This window comes from Cryptomeria japonica, chromosome 3, assembly GCF_030272615.1.
Source record: "Cryptomeria japonica chromosome 3, Sugi_1.0, whole genome shotgun sequence".
NCBI classification, from domain to species: domain Eukaryota; kingdom Viridiplantae; phylum Streptophyta; class Pinopsida; order Cupressales; family Cupressaceae; genus Cryptomeria; species Cryptomeria japonica.
The window spans coordinates 86,370,727-86,390,817 of record NC_081407.1 but is presented as its reverse complement, the minus strand read 5'-3'; the positions used below and the strand labels follow the sequence as shown (position 1 = coordinate 86,390,817).

Here is a 20,091-nt window from a genome sequence, read left to right as displayed (position 1 = left end):
CGAAAAAATAATCTCCATACGGCCATCAAATTAGATGCACACATTAAGAAACTAAATTTCTGACTTAGGAGTCATGTGAGCATGAGTCAAGCCACAACTCTACTAACTATCTATATAGATAATCGTACACACCGTCTTAAATCCCAAAGTTTCTAGTTCTTCTAGATTCGCCCTTGATGTTTCTCGACCTTGCACGCACCTGGAAATCATGTAGCCGCTCGACATTTTGTGTGTGTATATATGTTGAATCCCCACACAATACAATTCAGCTATTTTTGAATTAAGTTTGTTTATGTACAGAAGCAAAGCTTGGCACTTCACATACAAACATATGATTTTTCTACATATAATTATACAGTTTATAGTTACATTTTATCCAGCCATCTTCATGAATAGTCATTTTATTTAGACATTCATAATGGTAAGACAGAGAAACAACCATCCATTTTCTTTCTATTATATATGGAGAGAAAATTATAATCTGATGACATTTCACATTACACAACTACTTAATTATCAAGTCCTTTTTGGTGATTTACAAAAGTCGATTTACATATCAAAATATTAGTCATTCCTTGTACTAAATAATGGTCAAAGTTTTGTCCCCTACACTCCTCCATAATTGATCTATAGAGAAAATGCAGCTAAGAAAGTCATCAAAATTTAAGCCCAATAGCATAATTATTCACCACATACCAAAACCATTTCCAATAGAATGAAGCCAACCATGTAGGCTTAAGAAAAGAAGGATTATTTGTAACACAAGGTCTTATTCCATTGTAAGTTGGATCCAAAGGCTTGATAAAAATGCCCAAGCATTTGATAGGCCTAGAAATATTCTCCTCTTCTTCATGTAGACAAAGAAAATAATCACCAAAAAAATTACCATTAACAAGTTATTGCTCAAAATTGGGAAAATAGTTTCCCTTGACACGTGATTGGGAAACATCTCAAGTGCATTAGAAGATAACCTAAACCTTTCGTGATAAAAACATAGATAGTTGGGGTGAGTAGGAATATTTGTCTAATGGACCAAAAGAGTCCAAAAGAAGAAGACGACTAACCAAAATAGTAATTCCAACAAAATCATTTAGTAAAATTATTAAATGCATTAACTAAATGAATCACGATTAAAAACCAAGTGCCCAAAGCCAAAACAAAGGGTCATTCAATACGATCATAAGCCTTGAAAAAGTCAATTTTAATGAAAACTTATAGTTGTTGGGATTGGTTGGACCACTCCATTCCTACCCATGAATTATGATAATATTATCTGGGATGAATCTAGATTTGATAAATCTTGTCTATTCAGGTGTAACAATAAGAGGGAACATAGTATATAGCTTGAGCACTAGTGCCTTGGAAACGATCTTGTACATTTAGCAAGATGATAGCCTACCAATTGTTGATGTTTTCCTGGTCACCAATCTTAAGTATGAACTTGGGGTTTCCTTTGTTGATAAAAGTCTCTAATGATCCTATTTGGATGGCTTCAATATAAACATTATGTACATCACTCCTAACTATACCCTAGAAGTCTTTATACAATTTGAGAAGGAATCCATCAAAGCCAGGGGACTTTTCATTAGTCATGGAAAATACCTCCTCTTTGATATCACCCTTAGTAAGAGGCTAGTCATAGAAAATACATTCATCATTTGATAGTTGGCAAGGCATTGTCGCAAGACACTATTGCTAGGCAAGAAGATTTGCAAGTATAAACTCTTAGGCAAAAAAAACCTTCTCATAATGGTAGAAAAAATATTGGAGGAGACAAGGTGATTCATGGAAGAGTTGATAACCCTTGTGAATTATTTTGATCGTTGAGGAAGAACGATACATTCATAACAATTGAAAGTATTCCTTCATAATTGTATCACCAATTTCAAGCTAATAAATCTTGGCTTTGATCTAAGCACTATGGAGCATATAAGCATCAACAATTTTCTTCTACTGGTGTGGGTTGGCTAGTCATATTTAAGAGATAGAATTAAAAGATTGAGTTTCTAAAGTGAAGGTAGTCAAGCAAAGTTCTTTGGTGGTGACCTCATATGAGAAGTGGTGGAAACAAGGTAGTTGGTAAACATAAATGTAAATAAATTAGGTGATATGTGTGATGGAATCATTCCATACCTTGTTCCTTCCAATGCCTTGAAGTAGATGTAGCTAAAGATTCCAGACATGTCAGATGTGAGCTAACATGACCTTAATATTGAGAAGAGACATATCGAGAAAGAATTAACTCTTCAAAACTTTGGGAGATACAAATTACCATTCAATGTGAACTATATGGGAAAATGGTCAAACAAGACAACATCAACCAACAATTCAACAAGTAAGGAATAACAAACGGAAAATGTGAAAATAATGCATCAAAATCATGGCCCGATCAAGCCTATTTAAAATGCTATCAAGTCTAGAGTGGATTCAATCCATGTGTACGAATATGAATGATTAGGATGGCAATGGCAATTACTTGGTTAAAAGGCCCAATTTATTATACATATAAAACCAAGCCTCTCTCTTACTAATTACCCAACACATGGGAAAAATTTGTATTTAATATGGAACCACTCAATCATTTTAAAATATTTGCACAACTCCCAAATGGTGGTTGAAATTAGATTTAAAATGTATCACCAAATGGTAGATCTTTCAATAGCATCATTGGTCGAATAAATATTAGTCACCCAAAAAGAATGATTATGAATATAGAAAAGATCCTAGATCATGTAGTTAGTGGGGTTGTATTCATGATCAACCAAAAGTCGGCACCATGTTAGAGAGAGAAAGGTGACAAATCTACCATGACCAGCCTCATGATTGGAGAAAAGTGCATTGCTGGGAGAAATGATGTAGGAAGTAATAGAAAAAAAAAACAAGACATCTTGACTTCTTGAAGACAAAGGATGTCTAAGTATAAGAATCTAACACAAGCATCCCTAACTGAGAATGAGTGATATATTTAAATTCATTTTTTTAAAAAAAAATTATTAGTTGATTTAATATATTAGTGCTAAATGTTATGCTATGTCTTGGTATCTAATGACATTTAATTTACTATTAATTTGTATTGAAAAGTAATAAAAAGTATTTCCTACTTAGAAGAGAGATGTTGTAAATATTTCAATTTAAAGTTCCAACACTTAAAAAGAACAAGAATAGAGAGAGAAATAGAAGAATAATAAAAACAACTACAAATGAGATGCTAATATTAAAAAAAATTAAACTACAAAGCACCAAAAATAACATATTCTCAATAACAAAATAGTTACAATACAATATCAAGGTTTGAGCCTTCACAAGAGAGCATTGACACTCTACATTATGGAAGAATTATTACACCAAAATAAATAAATAAATAAAAGAAATAATGAAATATAATGTTAATTTTTTAACTTATTAACATGTTCATAGTATGTTGAAAAATTAACATTAAAAATTGGTGCCGACTTGAAATTTTTTAATGTTAATGTTAATTTGATTGTTATATGTTGAAAATATTAATGTTAATGTTAATTTTTCAAAATAATACAATCATTTGATTGTTAATTTTGAATCTTGATTATTATTTTTTATATTACGATCTTATTGAAAATTTAATTTCATAGAGAGGCATTATACAGTTATAAAAGGGTGTTTATTATCCATTTAGATAAAATAAAAAAGAACATATGATAAGTATGTTATTTTTTATGTTAGTTGTTCATTGAACAAAAGAAGAGAATGCAACTTTTTATCCTTCAAAGCTACAAGTTTAGAGGCATGGTGATGGCTTTGACACCCAAAGTAGTGTTAAGATATATTGGGTTTGTAATGTTTTGGATGATAGTTCTATTTCTTGTAGTGCCCTTTCTTCCAATTGGGAGGATAGCAAAATCAATGCTTTGGCATTGCTTCTGGCCATATAGTCTCTCACTTAGTTCGACCTATGCAACCATTGATCTTCCAATACTAGGTCTCCTCTTTGACACAAAGGTTAACATGTTCAAGTATTTGGAAAAACTCTTCTTATGGCATAGCAAAGGTTACAGAGATATACCATGCATAGTTTTAGCTCCTCTCATGGTTTACTAGATGTGGCAAAGATTGATCAAGTAGAGTTTCCTGAAGGGAAAAAGGTTTGTGTGGACCGAGAAAAGTGATAAGGCATTTCAAATCTTGAAGGGAAAACTAACTTCAGCACCCATTCTAAAGGTACCAGATCCAAATGGACACTTCACAGTCGTAACTGATGCTTCTATTGAAGGGTTAGGAGGAGTACTTGTCCAAGATGAAGGGGTAGTAGCTTACGAATCCAGGAAGCTAAAGACTCATGAAGTCAATTATGCACCCCATGACTTAGAATTGGCAGCAATTGTGCATGCCCTACAAAAATGGAGACACTTCTTACTAGGGAAGCCCTTTGAGCTAAAGTCAGATAACCAAGGACTAAAATACATCTTTACCCAACCTCACTTAAATGCCAGACAAAGAAGGTGGTTAGAGTTTCTAAGTGAATATGATTTTGAAATTGAATATATTAAGGGGAAAGAAAATAGGGTGGCAGATGCCTTAAGTAGGAGGAGACACTTGATGACTATAGCAACATTCAAAACCTCTTTCAAAAGGAAAGTAATGGATGAACAAGGACATAACCCATGGTATGAGAAAGTCAAATTGACTTTAGAACACAACCCAACCGATCCTAAGGTCGAAGGGTATACATTAGACGAAGATGGGTTGCTCAGATACAATAATAGAATCTATATTCCTAATTCAGGGAACTTAAGGGAAGTAGTCTTGTCAGAGGCTCACAATGCCCCTTATTCAGGGCACCCAAGAGTTAAAAAACTTTATGTAGATCTAAAGAAGTTATACTTTTGGCAAGGGTTGAAGAATGATATTGTCAAGTATGTAGCTAAATGTTTGGAGTGTCAAAGAGTAAAGGCAGAACATAGACACGCAGCTGGATTGTTGCAATTGCACGATGTACCTCAACATAAGTGGCAAGTTATTAGCATGGATTTTGTGCAAGGGTTACCCATGTCACCTTCTAGGCATGATGCAATAATGGTGGTAATTGACAAACTCACTAAGGTGGCACACTTTATACCAGGAAATCTGACAGATGATGCACCTACCTTGGCTAGACGCTTTGTTAAGGAAATATTTAGGTTGCATGGAATACCGAAGAAAATCATATCAGATAGAGATGCTAGATTCACTTCAAGGTTTTGGACCACTCTTCAATTAGCTCTAGGAAGTCAACTAAATTTTAGCACGGCATACCATCCTGAAACTGACGGTCAGATAGAAAGGACAAATCAGATTATGGAAGACCTGCTTCGCATGTACTGCATGGACCAACAGAGGAAATGGGAAGAGTACCTACCTTTGGTAGAGTTTGCTTACAATAATACATATCAAACATCTTTGGGAATGACACCTTTTGAAGATTTGTATGGTAGACCATGTCGAACACCTTTGAGTTGGGATAGTCTTGAAGATAGAGTGATTATTGGGCCAGATATGTTGAAAGAAATGGAAAGGAAAACTAAGGAAATTAGGCAAATATTGAAGGAAGCCTTAAATAGGTAGAAAAGTTATGCAGACAAAAATAGAACACCAAGGGAGTTTGAGGCAGGAGAGAAAGTCTTCCTAAGGGTTAGGCCACACAAGAGTTCCATAAGATTTGGGAAAAAGACTAAGCTTGCACCTCGTTATGTTGGACCTTTTGAAATATTGGGAAGGATTAATCCAGTTGCTTACCAGTTGGCCTTACCTCCCCAATTGAGTCGAATCCATGATGTCTTCAATGTATCTCTTCTTAAAAAGTATGTACCTGATGAGAAACACATTTTGAATTGGGATGCTTTACAAGTCGAAGAAATGGGAGGAATAATGATAGAGCATCTCCTATCCCATTTGGATAGATGCCTACCCCGTATGGGTAGATGCCTATCCCGTATGGATAGATGCCTACCCCGCATGGGTAGATGCCTATCTCGTATTGGATAGATGGAATCTTATGTCCCGTATGGACAATTGCCTAACTCGTATGGTTAGATGCTCATCCCAGATGGATGAATGCCTAATCCTAAATGGATGGATGCCCAGAGTATGCAATTGAATAAAACATAATGATTACATTAAACAAAAAAAAAAGAATACTTAATTTTGTTGATTCATTTATGGTGGGTTATTACACTATCAATAAAACTTTCAAGTGCTAAAGATGAAACAATAGAATGCCTTCTTTTTCAATCTAAGAATAATGTTTCTTTTCTGCTCAACACACAGAAGAATGAAATCAATGTAACATATATAATGTTCTGCAACTTTGAACTAAATCATAACTGACATCTTAATTGCTCTTTTAGTTTTCTATAAAAAATACCAAAATGATAATGATATTATAGTTTTTCACAATAGTTAACAATATGGCACTCTGTTGTATGTCACATCATGATTCTCTCATTAAGCTTTGTGCTTCAAAAAATAATAGTAACCCAAGACCTGAACTAGGGTTACACTAACAAATCATTAACATAAAATATAAGAAAATTTAATTAGGTAATGCATGATAAACTCAATGAAATAGTGTATGATAAACTCTCAAACACGAGTGACCAAAAGCCCAAACAAAAATCAAAAGCATTGCAACCGAAACCCTAACTGGGGTTAAAAAACTTTCACTTTCATTTTTCATATGCCTTAACAAAGATAGTAGACTAAACAATCACTTAACAACCAGATAACTTCTTAACAGAAAACTAAAACTCCTTTGAACAAAACCTGTACACAGGTTTATAACCAAACATAAAGATAAACATTTCAAACTTCATACCCAAACCAAGGATAATAGAGATAACAAACAATTAACACAATCATTAACCAAAGACTATACAGGGTAAGATGAAATAAGAAAAGGGAGTTAACAAATTGAAACACCTGAATATCTCTCATTTTACCAAAGTCCCTCCTTTGAAACTGTAAACACCAAACTAAACACATTTCCATGCTTCTTCATGTCAAAATAGTCACATACTACCTCACCACACTATCAAATAACATCCATTGTTTCTACCTCGGGAAAGAACCCTAATTGTCATGTATGTTCCCTAGCCCGAGCTCGAGGGCTTTCAAAAAGAAAAATAAAAAATGATTTTGTCTAATTAAACTCAAAAGTATTTTGGTGGGATATTTTAATAAAACTTGAATATAATATATCCACAACCTAGTGAATTAAAGTGACTTTAACACATCACCTTTCAAACCTTATTCAACACTTTTCAACATCTTAGGCTTATACAAATATGCCTTCTACACTTTTCATCTAGGTATCTTCACCTAGCTTTTGCACATTTTAATGAAGCCAAAAATCAAGTACCTTCACAAATGTAATCACAACTTTTACAATGTATAGAGTGAAGGTCTTTCAATAGTGATTCCAAGAATATCACATGAAACCAAAGATGCATGAAGAAAGATGTATAAGTATTACCACATTGTAAACAACATGAATTAGGAACGTAATCATATCTGCATTTCATTATAGTGTCTCATGCCAAGGAGAATTATCAAACATCTTCAGACATTTGACATTAATACCAAAAATGTCTTAGGGATTCAACACTCTATTTAGACATTCATGCATTTAGTAGTGAAGTTCTACAATAAGGGAGGGTGTCTACTTAGTAATCACAGGGCTTCACTTAGTGAACCTAGGTTATAACACGTGTGTTCATGGCATACTTAATAATCCCCCTATTTTCAAAAAGTATTGCTCTAAAATCTTTTTTTATCACCCCCTCTCAATACACAACACAAATTAAAAAACCCCTATTTTGACCATATATTGCATTTTTCCATAACCTGAATTAAAAAAAACAAACCCTTATTTTCACAAAATAGACAATATATTACACTTATTTTTGGAGATATTAAACCCCCCAATATGCATACACATGATATAATATTGCCCAACCAATGAAACCCCGTGTCAGAAATACTCCCATTTTAACAACATTAACCAATATAATTTTTCACAATCAAGACTAATTAACTTATTATTTATCCTCAGAGTATCCTCAAAATCAAACACACTGAACTTACTACACCATGTAAATAAGATTTATGAAATTAAAAGTAATTTGTGGAATTGATGAGTGAGGAGTTACATTTGTTGAGCTCTGCTCGCCTATAAGAAAATGAATCTTCACATTATAGCCATCGAATAGGCTATAAACCTTCACTAAATTTCTATTTAGAAAGCAAGACACGTGCACCTGACTCACTTTACTAACTTATCCGCTATTCCTTTGCAATCATCACCGCAAAAGAAACAAAAAAATACCACAGAATTGGTATGAATGGTTCTATACCAGGAATCCTTCAGACATTGTTAAATCTAGAAGCTTCTAGTTCTTCTAGATTAAACTCCACAGATTGGACTTCGAGATTTTTCAGATCCTCTTTCCACGCACCTGGAAATCTTGTAACCGCTCTATATTTTGTGTGTGTATATATGTTCAATCCCCAGACGATACAAGATCAGCTGTTATTGAATTAAGTTTATGTACAAAAGCAAAGCATGGCACTTTCATCTGTTCCCCATGAAACTCGTAGAATGTTTGATACCTTGGACAAAAATGGCGACGGGAAGCTCAGTCTGCATGAAATCACTTGCTTCCTCAATAAGCTTGGAATACATCTAACAGAGGAAGAATTAAAGTGTATGGTGATGGTTGTTTCTCACAGCGAAGATAGTAGCATAACATTTGATGAATTTGTTGAGCTTTACCAATCTGTTCTGGATGAGAGCAGTTCCAGTACCAGTACCGGTAGTAATGAAGGAAGCCAGGATTTATCATTGATGAAGGCATTCAAAGTTTACGAGTGAACATCAAGTCGAGACTCTCAGATCTCAGTTTAATATCCTTTGTGAATGGTTTCCACTAATAGATCTCGCCAAATCTCTGTTCGAAGGATTTGAAAGAAATGCAACACTTAAAATTAAAAGGAATAATGAACATTTTCTCTCTGTTTGTTTACAATGTTTTTTATGGGAGAGAATGTAAGATAAAAAAACATTCTTCACAAATTTTCTGATAATTTTTAAGAAACGGCAATCCTTCAATCATATGTTTCTTCCTAAGAAAAAGTAAACCACCAAAGTTTAAATGTTCATACCTTTGATGTCATAATGGATTATCATGTACCTCTAACTAGCTCAAGATTTGCTTGGGTGGAAAAAAATGAAGGGAAACATATGATCACATGTCATCCGTGTTCCGACAACAATTGTATATCTTTGTGATTTATCTTTGGTTATACATTCATTCCTCTCAAAAACAACGTGATAATTTTTTTCAAGTATTTGACGAACTAATAACAAATTCTTTTTTTAGAGCGAGAACTATTAAAATATCAGAAATGTGCTTAGTTTTTCCATTTTCATTTGCTACTTCAACGGTTCCTATTCCTTTAGTCCCATATGAAGTATTGTCTCCCAACACAACATTACTATCATATTTTTCATTCAAGTTAATAAATAGATTTCATTAGAAGTGATATGTTGAGAGCAACTAGAATCAATATACCATAAAGGCTCCTCATTGGAACTTGCATTCAAACAAGAAAGAATTAGATTTTATTTAATTTCTACAACATTATTAACAGATTGCTTATGCCAACATTCAAACTCATAATGATCAAATTTATTACAATTGAAACACTGAACATGTCTTTTGTCTCTACTAGTATCCATACTTCTACCTCTATAATTACTATTTCTTACTTGAAAACTAGAACCTATTCCTTGATTATAGCCCGTGCTTCTATAATTGTGACTAGGCTCACCTTTATGTTCATATTTAGAATCATTGCTATAACCAGATTTGTGATAACACTTAAATAAAATTATGCTTTTTACCTCTTATATTCACCTTAGACGCAAATTCTTGTTCTAAAGGTTCTTAAATGGTTTTCATTGTTCTTCTGTTGTTAATAAAATGCTACTAAACTCATCAATTTTCATAGATGTAAGATCTTTTGAAATTTCAATTGTGGAGACAACACTATCAAATTTGGAAGGCAAACTTCTTAATATTTTTTCAATCACATTTTGATTGCTTATATCATCTCCTAGAATTTTCATCTAATTTATCATCCCTTCAACTTTTGTAAATACAAACTTCCAAAATAATTCTATATCATCATCAAAAGAACAAAGTTTATATATCCATTCTATGTTAAAATTGAATGAAATAATTACTACCATATGAACTACCAAATAGATATAATTGATTTCTAATAACAACTAACAAATAAATGTTTATTATCTTATAAAAAGGAAGTGATAAGCATGCACAAATGAACCAATGCATTCAAAAATTTGGATGGATAGAGAAAGTTGTCTCGATGCAGCGCATAGAAGGAAAATGTAGGATTTTTCATGTAGATCATTCTATCTCAAAATAGAAAATTTAAATTTAAATAATAACTTTAAAGGACTTATTGATTGAAAATAGAAACTTTTATATCAAATGGAAGCTTTAAAGGTTGATAAAGGTTGGAAAAATTACAAACTTAGACATTGCTAAAATAATCTCATTCGATTTAGAGTTGATAGTTGGCATTTATTTTTCTTACACTGATATGGTGACATTTATTTTTCTTACACTGATATGGTGACATTTATTTTTCTTACACATATCTTGGTGTAATGAGATATGGATATTCTTAAAAGTATTATTGCAAGTAGACTATTGCAAGTTGTAGTTGCAAGTACCCCTTTTAAACACCATATACTTCATGAAATTTTCACAAAGTCCCATTGTACTATGAGGGCGACCCTCTTGTTGTCATCATTGTGATAGTACTTTTCTCTATGGTTAATTTTTTGATAGTAGCCTCAACATATAATTTATGAATCTTCAATAAAAGAAGAACTAACCAAAAGAAGACATCATCTATATTGATGATGTTAGTTACTATACATATGAAAAAGGTTTTGTGGGGACAAATAATTTAGTGACCTTAACATTCAATGGATGTATGCCCATTAAAGAAATGGTAGGTGGCTAGAGTGCATACATGCAATTGGGTTCAATTTTTTATTTTACTTTTACAAATATTAGGGTGGATGAGTTTTCTATAGTGTTTGACTATATGAATACAAAATTGCACAACAAATATGTTTCATTTAAAAATATAAATTAAAGAGATGAAAATTGTACAAAGTAATTATTGCATGCCTTGAATAATGTGAAAGATGTAATAAGTAGTGAAATTCTTTGGCCAATAAGATTGTCAGTAAATTATTTTTAGATATTTCCAATTAAAAAGTTTACATGTTGTCTTAGCAAAGAAATAAATATTTACTTTTAGTTAAAAAAATTCCAATATATTATTGTGTAATAAGTATGTATGGTAATAACTAATGAAACAAAAAAAATTAATAATTTGTCAAAAGAAAGTACTAATAAAAAATATGTATTATAGACAAGGTTTACCTAGTTCTACCTCAACCAATCACATAAGCTTATTAGTCTCATTTATACAAAATGTCAGGAACCAATTCTCAGTAGGCTTACCTATAGTGCAAAAGGATTTTTTTATTTGTCTCACATAGCTCCCATGAAGAATTGACCACTTGGAAACCAACCAAACAAGGACACTGTATAAGGATCATATATTGCAAAGTATACATTAATACTCAAAAACATGTATGTAAAGTAAATATTCAACATAAAAGGATCGAAAGGAGATCCATATAAAGTAATGGATTCTATTAAATTTCATTGTGTAAGTGTGTCCTTAAATGTGTGTTCTCCATAATTACCTACAAAATAAAGAAAAAATATTCATTGAGTAGCTTTTGTTCCACATGTGAATATTAGGTACAAAATAAGTGATCCGGTGGATATTTTCAGTGAAAATTGAAGTGTCTCATTTCTCTCCAGAATCTGCACCATCAAAAAGATCTCGGAGTCCTGATTCCAACGCAACTTGAACGGACAAAAATGGAGTCCGAATGCAGAAGTTACGCTTGGTCAAAGTTCTGGTCAGCAGGGAGACCAAAGGGCTAGATAAGAGGCGAAATCAGATCGTCTCAAAAGTGGTCAACAATGGATTTCAAATCAAAGATCTCGTCGAGAGCTTTCCAATGGCGTTCGTTTCATCAAAAACAGAGTCCGTATGTGAAAGTTATGGCCGTTTGAATTTTGGAGGCAAAATGTAATAGTGATGATGTCAACATGATGTCAGCATGCACAGTCAGTAGTGACGTGGCAAAAATGTTGACATGGCATCTTTTTAAGGTGACACGTGGCAAGTCAATGAAGACATGGCGTTGAAGGTGGACCAATTGGTAGAAGACACGTGTCACAGTTGAGCAAACAATTTTGTGCCACATGGCACCTCCTCCTTGAAACGTCAGTTTGGGTTTGGAAAAATTATTGTTATGGGTTTCGAACCTTTAACCTCCCATTTCCTATTTTCCCTCCTTTCCATGGAGCCACGCGAGAATCATGGGATTTGAAGAGCACTATTTGGATCTAAACCGATTTTAAATCCCTATAAAGTGGACTTGAATGAGGTTTGAACTTCCTCCTACATCCATTCCAACGTGCCACCCACTAATTTCGGGATATGCATTAATAGTTCTGTTTTAAAACCGAGCCAACCATAATAATTTAAACAATCAAATCCACCTAAGTTTGTTTTAACCAAATTTTTATTAACCAAACAAATTTATTTTGTTAGGGGGGTTAGTTTTATTTGTAAGGCTTATAATTATAAAAGCCAAAATGGGTTATTTTGTTATTTAAAAATGGGGCTATGTAATTATTATGTTGGTTATATGGTTTTAAGCCATTTTTGGTCAACATTATGTATAAAAGGAGGTGATTTTGTATTTGGAGGGGCAATCAAAAAGTTGGAGAATTATTGTAATTCTTGAAGGAGACTTGTAGAGAAATTGGTCTTGGTGAAGTTTTGAAAGAATAGAGAGGTCTTGTAAGGAGATTTTTGAGCCATTCTTGTACGTCGGAGTTTTGTTGCTGCCGAAGTGCTCGAAGGAATGGACTTGGTGCATTTGTAATTTGATTTTGGAGATTAATCGGATCGGTCGTACTCTATTGGAGCCGACCCGGAGACGTAGTCACATTGTGGTGAACTCTGTAATCAAACTTTGTTTGCGCCTTCTATCTTCTCTCTCTCAATCTTGCTTATTTCACCTTAAGATTTTTAAGTTTTGATGCATAATTTCATTTATGTATAAATGCATTAAGACTTCCGCTAAATTGATTTTATTTAAGCATTCCATACTGCAATTAGTCTAGATCCGTAATCAGATCAATAAGAGTATACCAACTTCTTAGAAAATAGGAAACAAGAAGAAATATAAATAAAATTAAGAAATTCCACTTACTTAAAATATGGAAAGTACATTTAGCTAAGGATGCATGGAGCACAAGGCATGTAATAATATTTTTTTAGCCACAATGATATTCCCATACTACTACTTGAAAGCTCAATATCTTATTGTTTGTGGTAATATACTCCTATCCTTCAATAAGATGCAAAGAAATGAGAAAGCATACATAAAATCAAATGTAATATAACGATAACCATATAGTTATGTACAAAGTAAGATAAGAATGTTATATGATAAACATCTAGAATAACAAGGTGTGATAAGCACATATAGAAAGTAGTTCTACCCCTAGCATGGGAAAAAGGCACCTGCATAAGTATATAGGGAACTAGATCAACATATACCCCCAATGTGGTGTCCACAAGAATGATCCCACAATGATGCGGGTAAGTAAATAAGCCTTTAGTGGATGTAGGTAGAAAAAAAATTATATGTGGAGTAGGGAATGATGCCCTAGTATATAAAGATGGTAAGGTGATGCGGGTATATAATTCCAAGGGGGAGAATGCGTGATGTCCCTAAATAAAGGTATAGTCATGACATGTCAAAGGGAAGGCATGAAAGGCGTGATATCTTGATGTAGGTATACAGGCTAAAAATATGGTAAGATGAGTACAAAATGTGGGAGAAAACATGATGCCTTGATGTAAATACATAACAATTTAAAATCATAGGATGTACTAAAAATATAGCAACCACCTTAATATGCAAGTGAGAATCCCCTAGAAATAGAAGATATAGTAATGAAAGAGTGATGCTTCAATCCATAGAAAAATATTGAATAGGCTCAACTTTGCAAACACCAAGTCTCTAGAGGTTCAAGTAGCTTTTGGATTTGATAAATATTATATGTTTCCATTGCTAAAGATCCTCCTATGTTTCCCAGCTTCAAGATTCACTTCAAAAAAAATTTCACTATCACACTTACTACGGAGAATTACATATTTCTAATACCTAATTCAGTTGAAGATGCTACTACTAATATTGGTGTTTCTTCAACAAAACTAGGGCGTTTAATCAATTCGAATAGTGGAGATAAATTACATGGACTTGTCATTGTCTTAGGGAATTATCAACAACAAAATTTGCATGTTATTTATGATAGAGAGAAATAAATGGTTAGAGTTTTGCCAAAAGAATGCTCTACAACCACACTCCTTATTTTTATTTACTAATGGATCTTTTACATTAGATGTAATATTTGACAATACCTATTTTCTAGAGTATAAATGTTTTTATAATATTTGGATTGCAAGCATCTCAAAACTTGTAATTGATGTTTCAAGCAATTTCCTATTAGGGTTAGGGTTATCATTAGCTTAAGCTTCAATAAGTGTTAGGATTAGGCTTACCATTCATTAAAATAAATAGTTCTAAAGTAAAATAAAATCTCTTAATTTTAAAATTATATAAATCAATTTTATAATTTAATAATTATGCATCATTAAACTAAATAGCTCTAAATTCATATAAATAATTCTTCACCCTAAGATTTCATAGATCATTTTTAACAATTAAATTTAGGGTTCAATAATGATAAGGATTTAATTAATGTTGGGATTAGAGTTCAATTAGGTTGTTGCGAGGGTTAGAGTTAGGGTTCAATTATGTTTAGGATTTAATTAAAGTCAAGGTTAGTTTTTAATTAAGATTACAGTTAGAGTTAGTGTTTAATTAAAATTAGGTGTAGTATTAAATTAAGATTACTATTAAAATTAAGATTGAATTTATATTAGAATTAAGCTTAAGATTAAAATTAGGTTAAAGTTGGGTTAAAATAGGATTACTCTTAAGATTCAATAGAAGAAAAAGAAAAAGAGAAAAAAAAAAGAAAAAAGAAAGAAAGAAGAAAAAAAATTAAAAAAAAAACTCTCATAAAAATGTTGAGAAAAATATATATTTAAAAAAAAAATCTCCAAATAAGACCTTGGAATTTAGACCTCCACATTAAAAAACTAAATTTTTATTTAGAGAGTAAGAGTCACGCGACCCCCACAAACGCCGCAGCTTGACTTTCCTAACCAGTCGACTCTTTTTGTGCAATTGCCGCGAAATTGCATCTGTCCCTGCCCCTGCCCCTGCCTCTGCCCCGCTTACTACGAAAATGGTACGAATGGTCCTATATCGGGAATCCTTCAGATGTTCTTAAATCCAGAAGCTTCTAGTTCTTCTAGATTAAACCACACAGATTTGACTTGGAGGTTTCTCCTTGCACGCACTTGGAAATCATGTAGGCGCTCTACATTTTGCGTGTGTATATATGTTGAATCCCCCACACAATACAACATCACCTGTTATTGAATTAAGTTCATATACAAAAGCATCCCCAGACAATACAAGATCACCCGCTATTGAACTAAGTTTATATACAAAAGCAAAGTACGTATGGCACTTTCATCTGTTCACAATGAAACTCGTAGAATGTTTGATACCTTGGACGAAAATGGCGATGGGAGGCTCAGTCTGCGTGAAATCAATTGCTTCCTCAATAAGCTTGGAATACATCTGACTGAGGAAGAGTTAAAGTGTATGGTGATGGCTGTTTCTCATAGCGAAGATAGTAGTTTAACATTGGATGAATTTGTTGAGCTTTACCAATCTGTTCTGGATGAGAGCAGTTCTAGTACCAGTACCGGTAGTAATGGAGAAAGCCAGGATATATGTTTAATGGAGGCATTCAAAGTTTACGATTTGAATGAAGATGGGTATATCTCTGCTTCAGAGCTTCAGCGAGTGCTGAGTAATTTGGGATTAATAGAGCAGGGTAGGCATTATTTGGAGGATTGTCAGAGAATGATATGTAGATTTGATGAGAACTTCGACGGCCTCATGGATTTCTCTGAGTTTAAGAACATGATGACCACCAAAACCTGAAGGTGTTCACTTTTGACCTCGTTTGGCAGTTCGGGGTTATTCAGGGTTTTTCAGATTTTGAGATTTGAAGAGTATATATTGCTGTATGAGGTCATGTTATATAAATTAAGCTTTAAACATTTGTTATCATATTTGGAGCTTTGGTTTCTAAACAGATTTATAAATCCTTACAAAAGCATCACAATTGATTCTGCAAAACATCACTGCTCATGGTTGAATTATGATTAAATAAAAAATAAAATTAAAAAATTCGTACATTAAAATTCAGAACCAGAGTGGCTAAGAAGTTCATCCAAGAATTGAGAATATTTTTCTAATTCTAAAATAACGGAGCCGCTTGTTTTGAGGAGAATTTATCAGCCACTAATTGGCGTGAGGGATTTCATAGAAGCCCTGAGATTTATGAGCAGAGCTGGCTCTTTGTGGGGCACTCAAATAGCAAACAATATAATATGTGTCCACAAGCATAAATACATAATGGTGTGGGTAGGTAATTATGTCGAAGGTGTTTCTTATATGAAATGTAAGAAATTATTACGCCGAAGACATCTCTTATATGAAATGGACCATCTGACTTCAAATCAATGCTTGAGAAGGGTGCAAGATGATCAGAACGATCTGCACCGTCCAACATGAAAAGACATGAAAAGGGCTGGTAAGAATGACGACATCGTACAACACGGCTGCTTATAAATGCAAAATGGTCTACTGTGCGCAGGGTCGAATGACTGTGATTCGTGATCGTGCAAGAGATCTTAAATCATGGAAGACAAAACTAGACAGTTGAATGTTTACTGTTTTTCATTCGCTGAGTTTTATCTTTCCATGTTCATTCTAATAGGTAGTGCCCATAATCTTCTCCCTTTTGATCAGTCATGCTGGGGAAATTTCACCACTAAAAATCGTCGAACTCTTCTGTATGAAGCTTTTCAAATTCCTTTTGCCATGGGCCAAATTTTTATTTTTACCACTGGCATCTTTTATTATGTGCCAGAGCTATCACGATCTAGTAGCAATACAATACACCATTTCTCCGGATAAGATTTGCTTTTCACCATCACTGCTATTATAAACCATATACACAAACGACTCGTCTACGTATTCTTCTGTTGGCCGTCGCCATTGCCTCCATTTTCTGTCAATTGCCGGCAAATGCTCTTTCCCCAAAAGTTCTGGTCGCGCCAATCGCAAAGGACGCCAAAACCCTGCGCTACACCGTCGAAATTTTGCAGAAAACCCCTGTGCAGAAGCAACATTTAATGCTCGATCTCATAACCGACTACTCCATCCTTCGCTGCTCAGCAAAAGTCTACAAATCCTCCACATATTCTCCAGTCCCCTGCAGCGAAACCCTTTGCAAGTCATACGAATATTCCCTGACGGCCGTCAGCTGCGTATGAGATGGCACACGACGTGGTGGCCGTGCACTCCACCTCGGGTTCGAACCCTGGTGGTTACGTTAAGGCCTCCCGCGTGGTCTTCGCCTGCACCGAAGAAACCGACATCCTCCAGGACTACCCCAGCAAGGCAACGGGGCTTGCCGGTATGACGACGTCGTCGCTGGCACTTCCGCATCACTCGGCATTTCATGGGAGTTCGCCATTTGCTTGCCTTCGACTGCCAACTCACCCGGCACGCTCTTCTTCGGCAACAAGCCCTATGTTTTTCTACGAGGCTCATCATGATGCCCCTGCTGAAGAACAGCTTCTACATAGACGACTATGGCACCGTCTATCCAGTCCTTACGATGCACCTGCATGCATTTATATGTTTCTGTAAAATGTATTATATGCATAGAATGTGTAACATGTATTGTATGCATAGGATCTTACAATGCACCGACATGGAGTTATATGTATGTGTAACATGTATTGTATGCATAAGATGTGTAACATGTATTGTATACATAGAATGTCGGTGCATGGTAGGAACTGGGTAGACGTTGCTGATGACGCCTACATCGGCCTACATGGCATCCAAGTCAATGGTAATGACCTGGCCTGTGTTAAATCGTGGCTCCATTTGACATGTGCTTTAACACTGCTGGTGTGGCGTCCACCCACGTGGAGCCTGCCGTACCAACTATTGACCTCGTGCTGCAGAACAATTGTACGTGGAGGATCTTTGGTGCCAACTCGATGGTCCAGGTCAGTGATAAAGTGATGTGTTTGGGGTTTGTTGATGGGGGTGAAGATCCCGTCACCACCATTGTAATCAGGACATATCAGATGGAGGGCAATTTTCACCACTTTGATATTGCCACGTCATCGTTGGGTTTCTCGTCTTCCCTGCTCTTTCAGCAGACCACCTGCTCTAACTTTAATTTCACATTTTCTAGATGAAGAATGGAGATGCAGAGAATCAGCATATCAAACGGCAGATTTGGAGTCTGGAGCAATAACTATCACCATGCCATAGTCACAGAGGCGATTTTTGAAATATTTGACAGCAATCATGACACAATTAATTTCTAAAAATCTGTGCCAGAAAATCTTCCCTCAATTCGCAGCTTTGAGCCCGCCATTTCCAAGTAGAGTAGTTGCCATTTAAAGCCAAATATTTGTTGGTGTTACCTGATATGGACTAAAAGGGCAATGAGAAATTAAAGATTTCTTTTCTTTTTATTATCTTCTAACAATAATTTGTGAGAAGAAATCGAAGACGATGAAAGTATAGAGAAGTTAACTTTATTAATTATATCTTTTACATTAGAAACTTAGACATTATTTTGATTTTTTCCTTTATTAATATAATAATTTGTAGTTATAGAATAAAAAATAATCTTAAATAAGAAATTTTTATTTTTTAAAAATTTATACATAAACAATTAAATAATATATAAATAAAAAATATATATATTTTAAAATTAATGTAAACTATTTGTATTTATTTATATATATAAATAATCAACTTATTTCATATCAACGTTCAAATTTATATTAGCCCGTTGCAAGACACTAGAAGTAATTGTCTTCGTTTGTTCTGCCTACGTTTTTTTCCTTGTTTGAGATGGTAAGGCATTATCAGTTATGCATCTGTGCAAAGCATTGAGATTTGATCATAGGCAAAGTAGACAAAGTCATCTCATTAAATCTCAAACATAATTAAAATTGCAACCATTTATTATTATTAAACTTTTTTATTGCTAGATGTATGAAAACGACATTTTTCTTGCTAAGTGGCCATGAATAAATAAAATGAAAAATGGTGATTAAAAATTGCTTATCACAAACTATTACAACATCAAAAATGGAGACTTCTTAATTTTACCTTCTTTCTTTCTTTTTAGTGGGCTTTATATAGAGTATACATATAAACATATATACAGAGAGGGCTCCTCATTTATCTAGATAGGAATACATAATTTTAATATTATTTAATCTTTCTCTCTCTAATAATATGTAACACCCAAATAATAAAGTTCATAGATCAATTATAATAAATAGATCATATTTAATATTCATAGATATTAGCTACGACTTTATTTGATCTCTCTAATAGCCAAATAATTCTATCTCCCAATCTCTTTCTCTATCCCTCTCTATCTCATTGAATGTTGCTCTATCTATGCCCTTTTCTCTCTCCCTTTCTCTCCCTCTATATAGCTTTGTCTACTCTTTGTTTATTAGGATCTCTAATTATTTGTCTCTACTTCTGTAGTTTGGCAGTTGATAGTTGGTAATTGCCTTTCCTAAAACATTTTTAAGCTCATTTTTAACAAACCCTTTCTAAACACATAGGTGACACACCTTACATCCAAAACACAATCTATTTGGGAAAAACATAAATTTAAC

The 20,091-nt window shown here is 33.8% G+C and overlaps 3 protein-coding genes across 3 annotated transcripts; all 3 read left to right on the top strand.

Annotated features, from left to right (window-relative positions):
* Positions 1 to 8,575: 8,575 nt before the first annotated feature.
* Positions 8,576 to 8,884, top strand: LOC131071012 (calmodulin-like protein 7). The gene has a single exon (XM_058006715.2). The coding sequence runs from the start codon at positions 8,576 to 8,578 to the stop codon at positions 8,882 to 8,884; it is 309 nt and encodes a 102-aa protein (XP_057862698.2).
* A 6,847-nt stretch (positions 8,885 to 15,731) lies between these two features.
* Positions 15,732 to 16,377, top strand: LOC131070984 (calmodulin-like protein 3). Its single transcript, XM_058006692.2, has one exon. It carries the CDS (start codon positions 15,809 to 15,811, stop codon positions 16,295 to 16,297), a length of 489 nt encoding a protein of 162 aa, XP_057862675.2. The 5' UTR covers positions 15,732 to 15,808; the 3' UTR covers positions 16,298 to 16,377.
* A 581-nt stretch (positions 16,378 to 16,958) lies between these two features.
* Positions 16,959 to 18,639, top strand: LOC131071011 (uncharacterized). Its single transcript, XM_059217158.1, has 5 exons — positions 16,959 to 17,040; positions 17,139 to 17,214; positions 17,340 to 17,691; positions 17,821 to 17,971; positions 18,305 to 18,639. Exons 1-5 carry the CDS (start codon positions 16,959 to 16,961, stop codon positions 18,637 to 18,639), a joined length of 996 nt encoding a protein of 331 aa, XP_059073141.1.
* Positions 18,640 to 20,091: the final 1,452 nt, after the last annotated feature.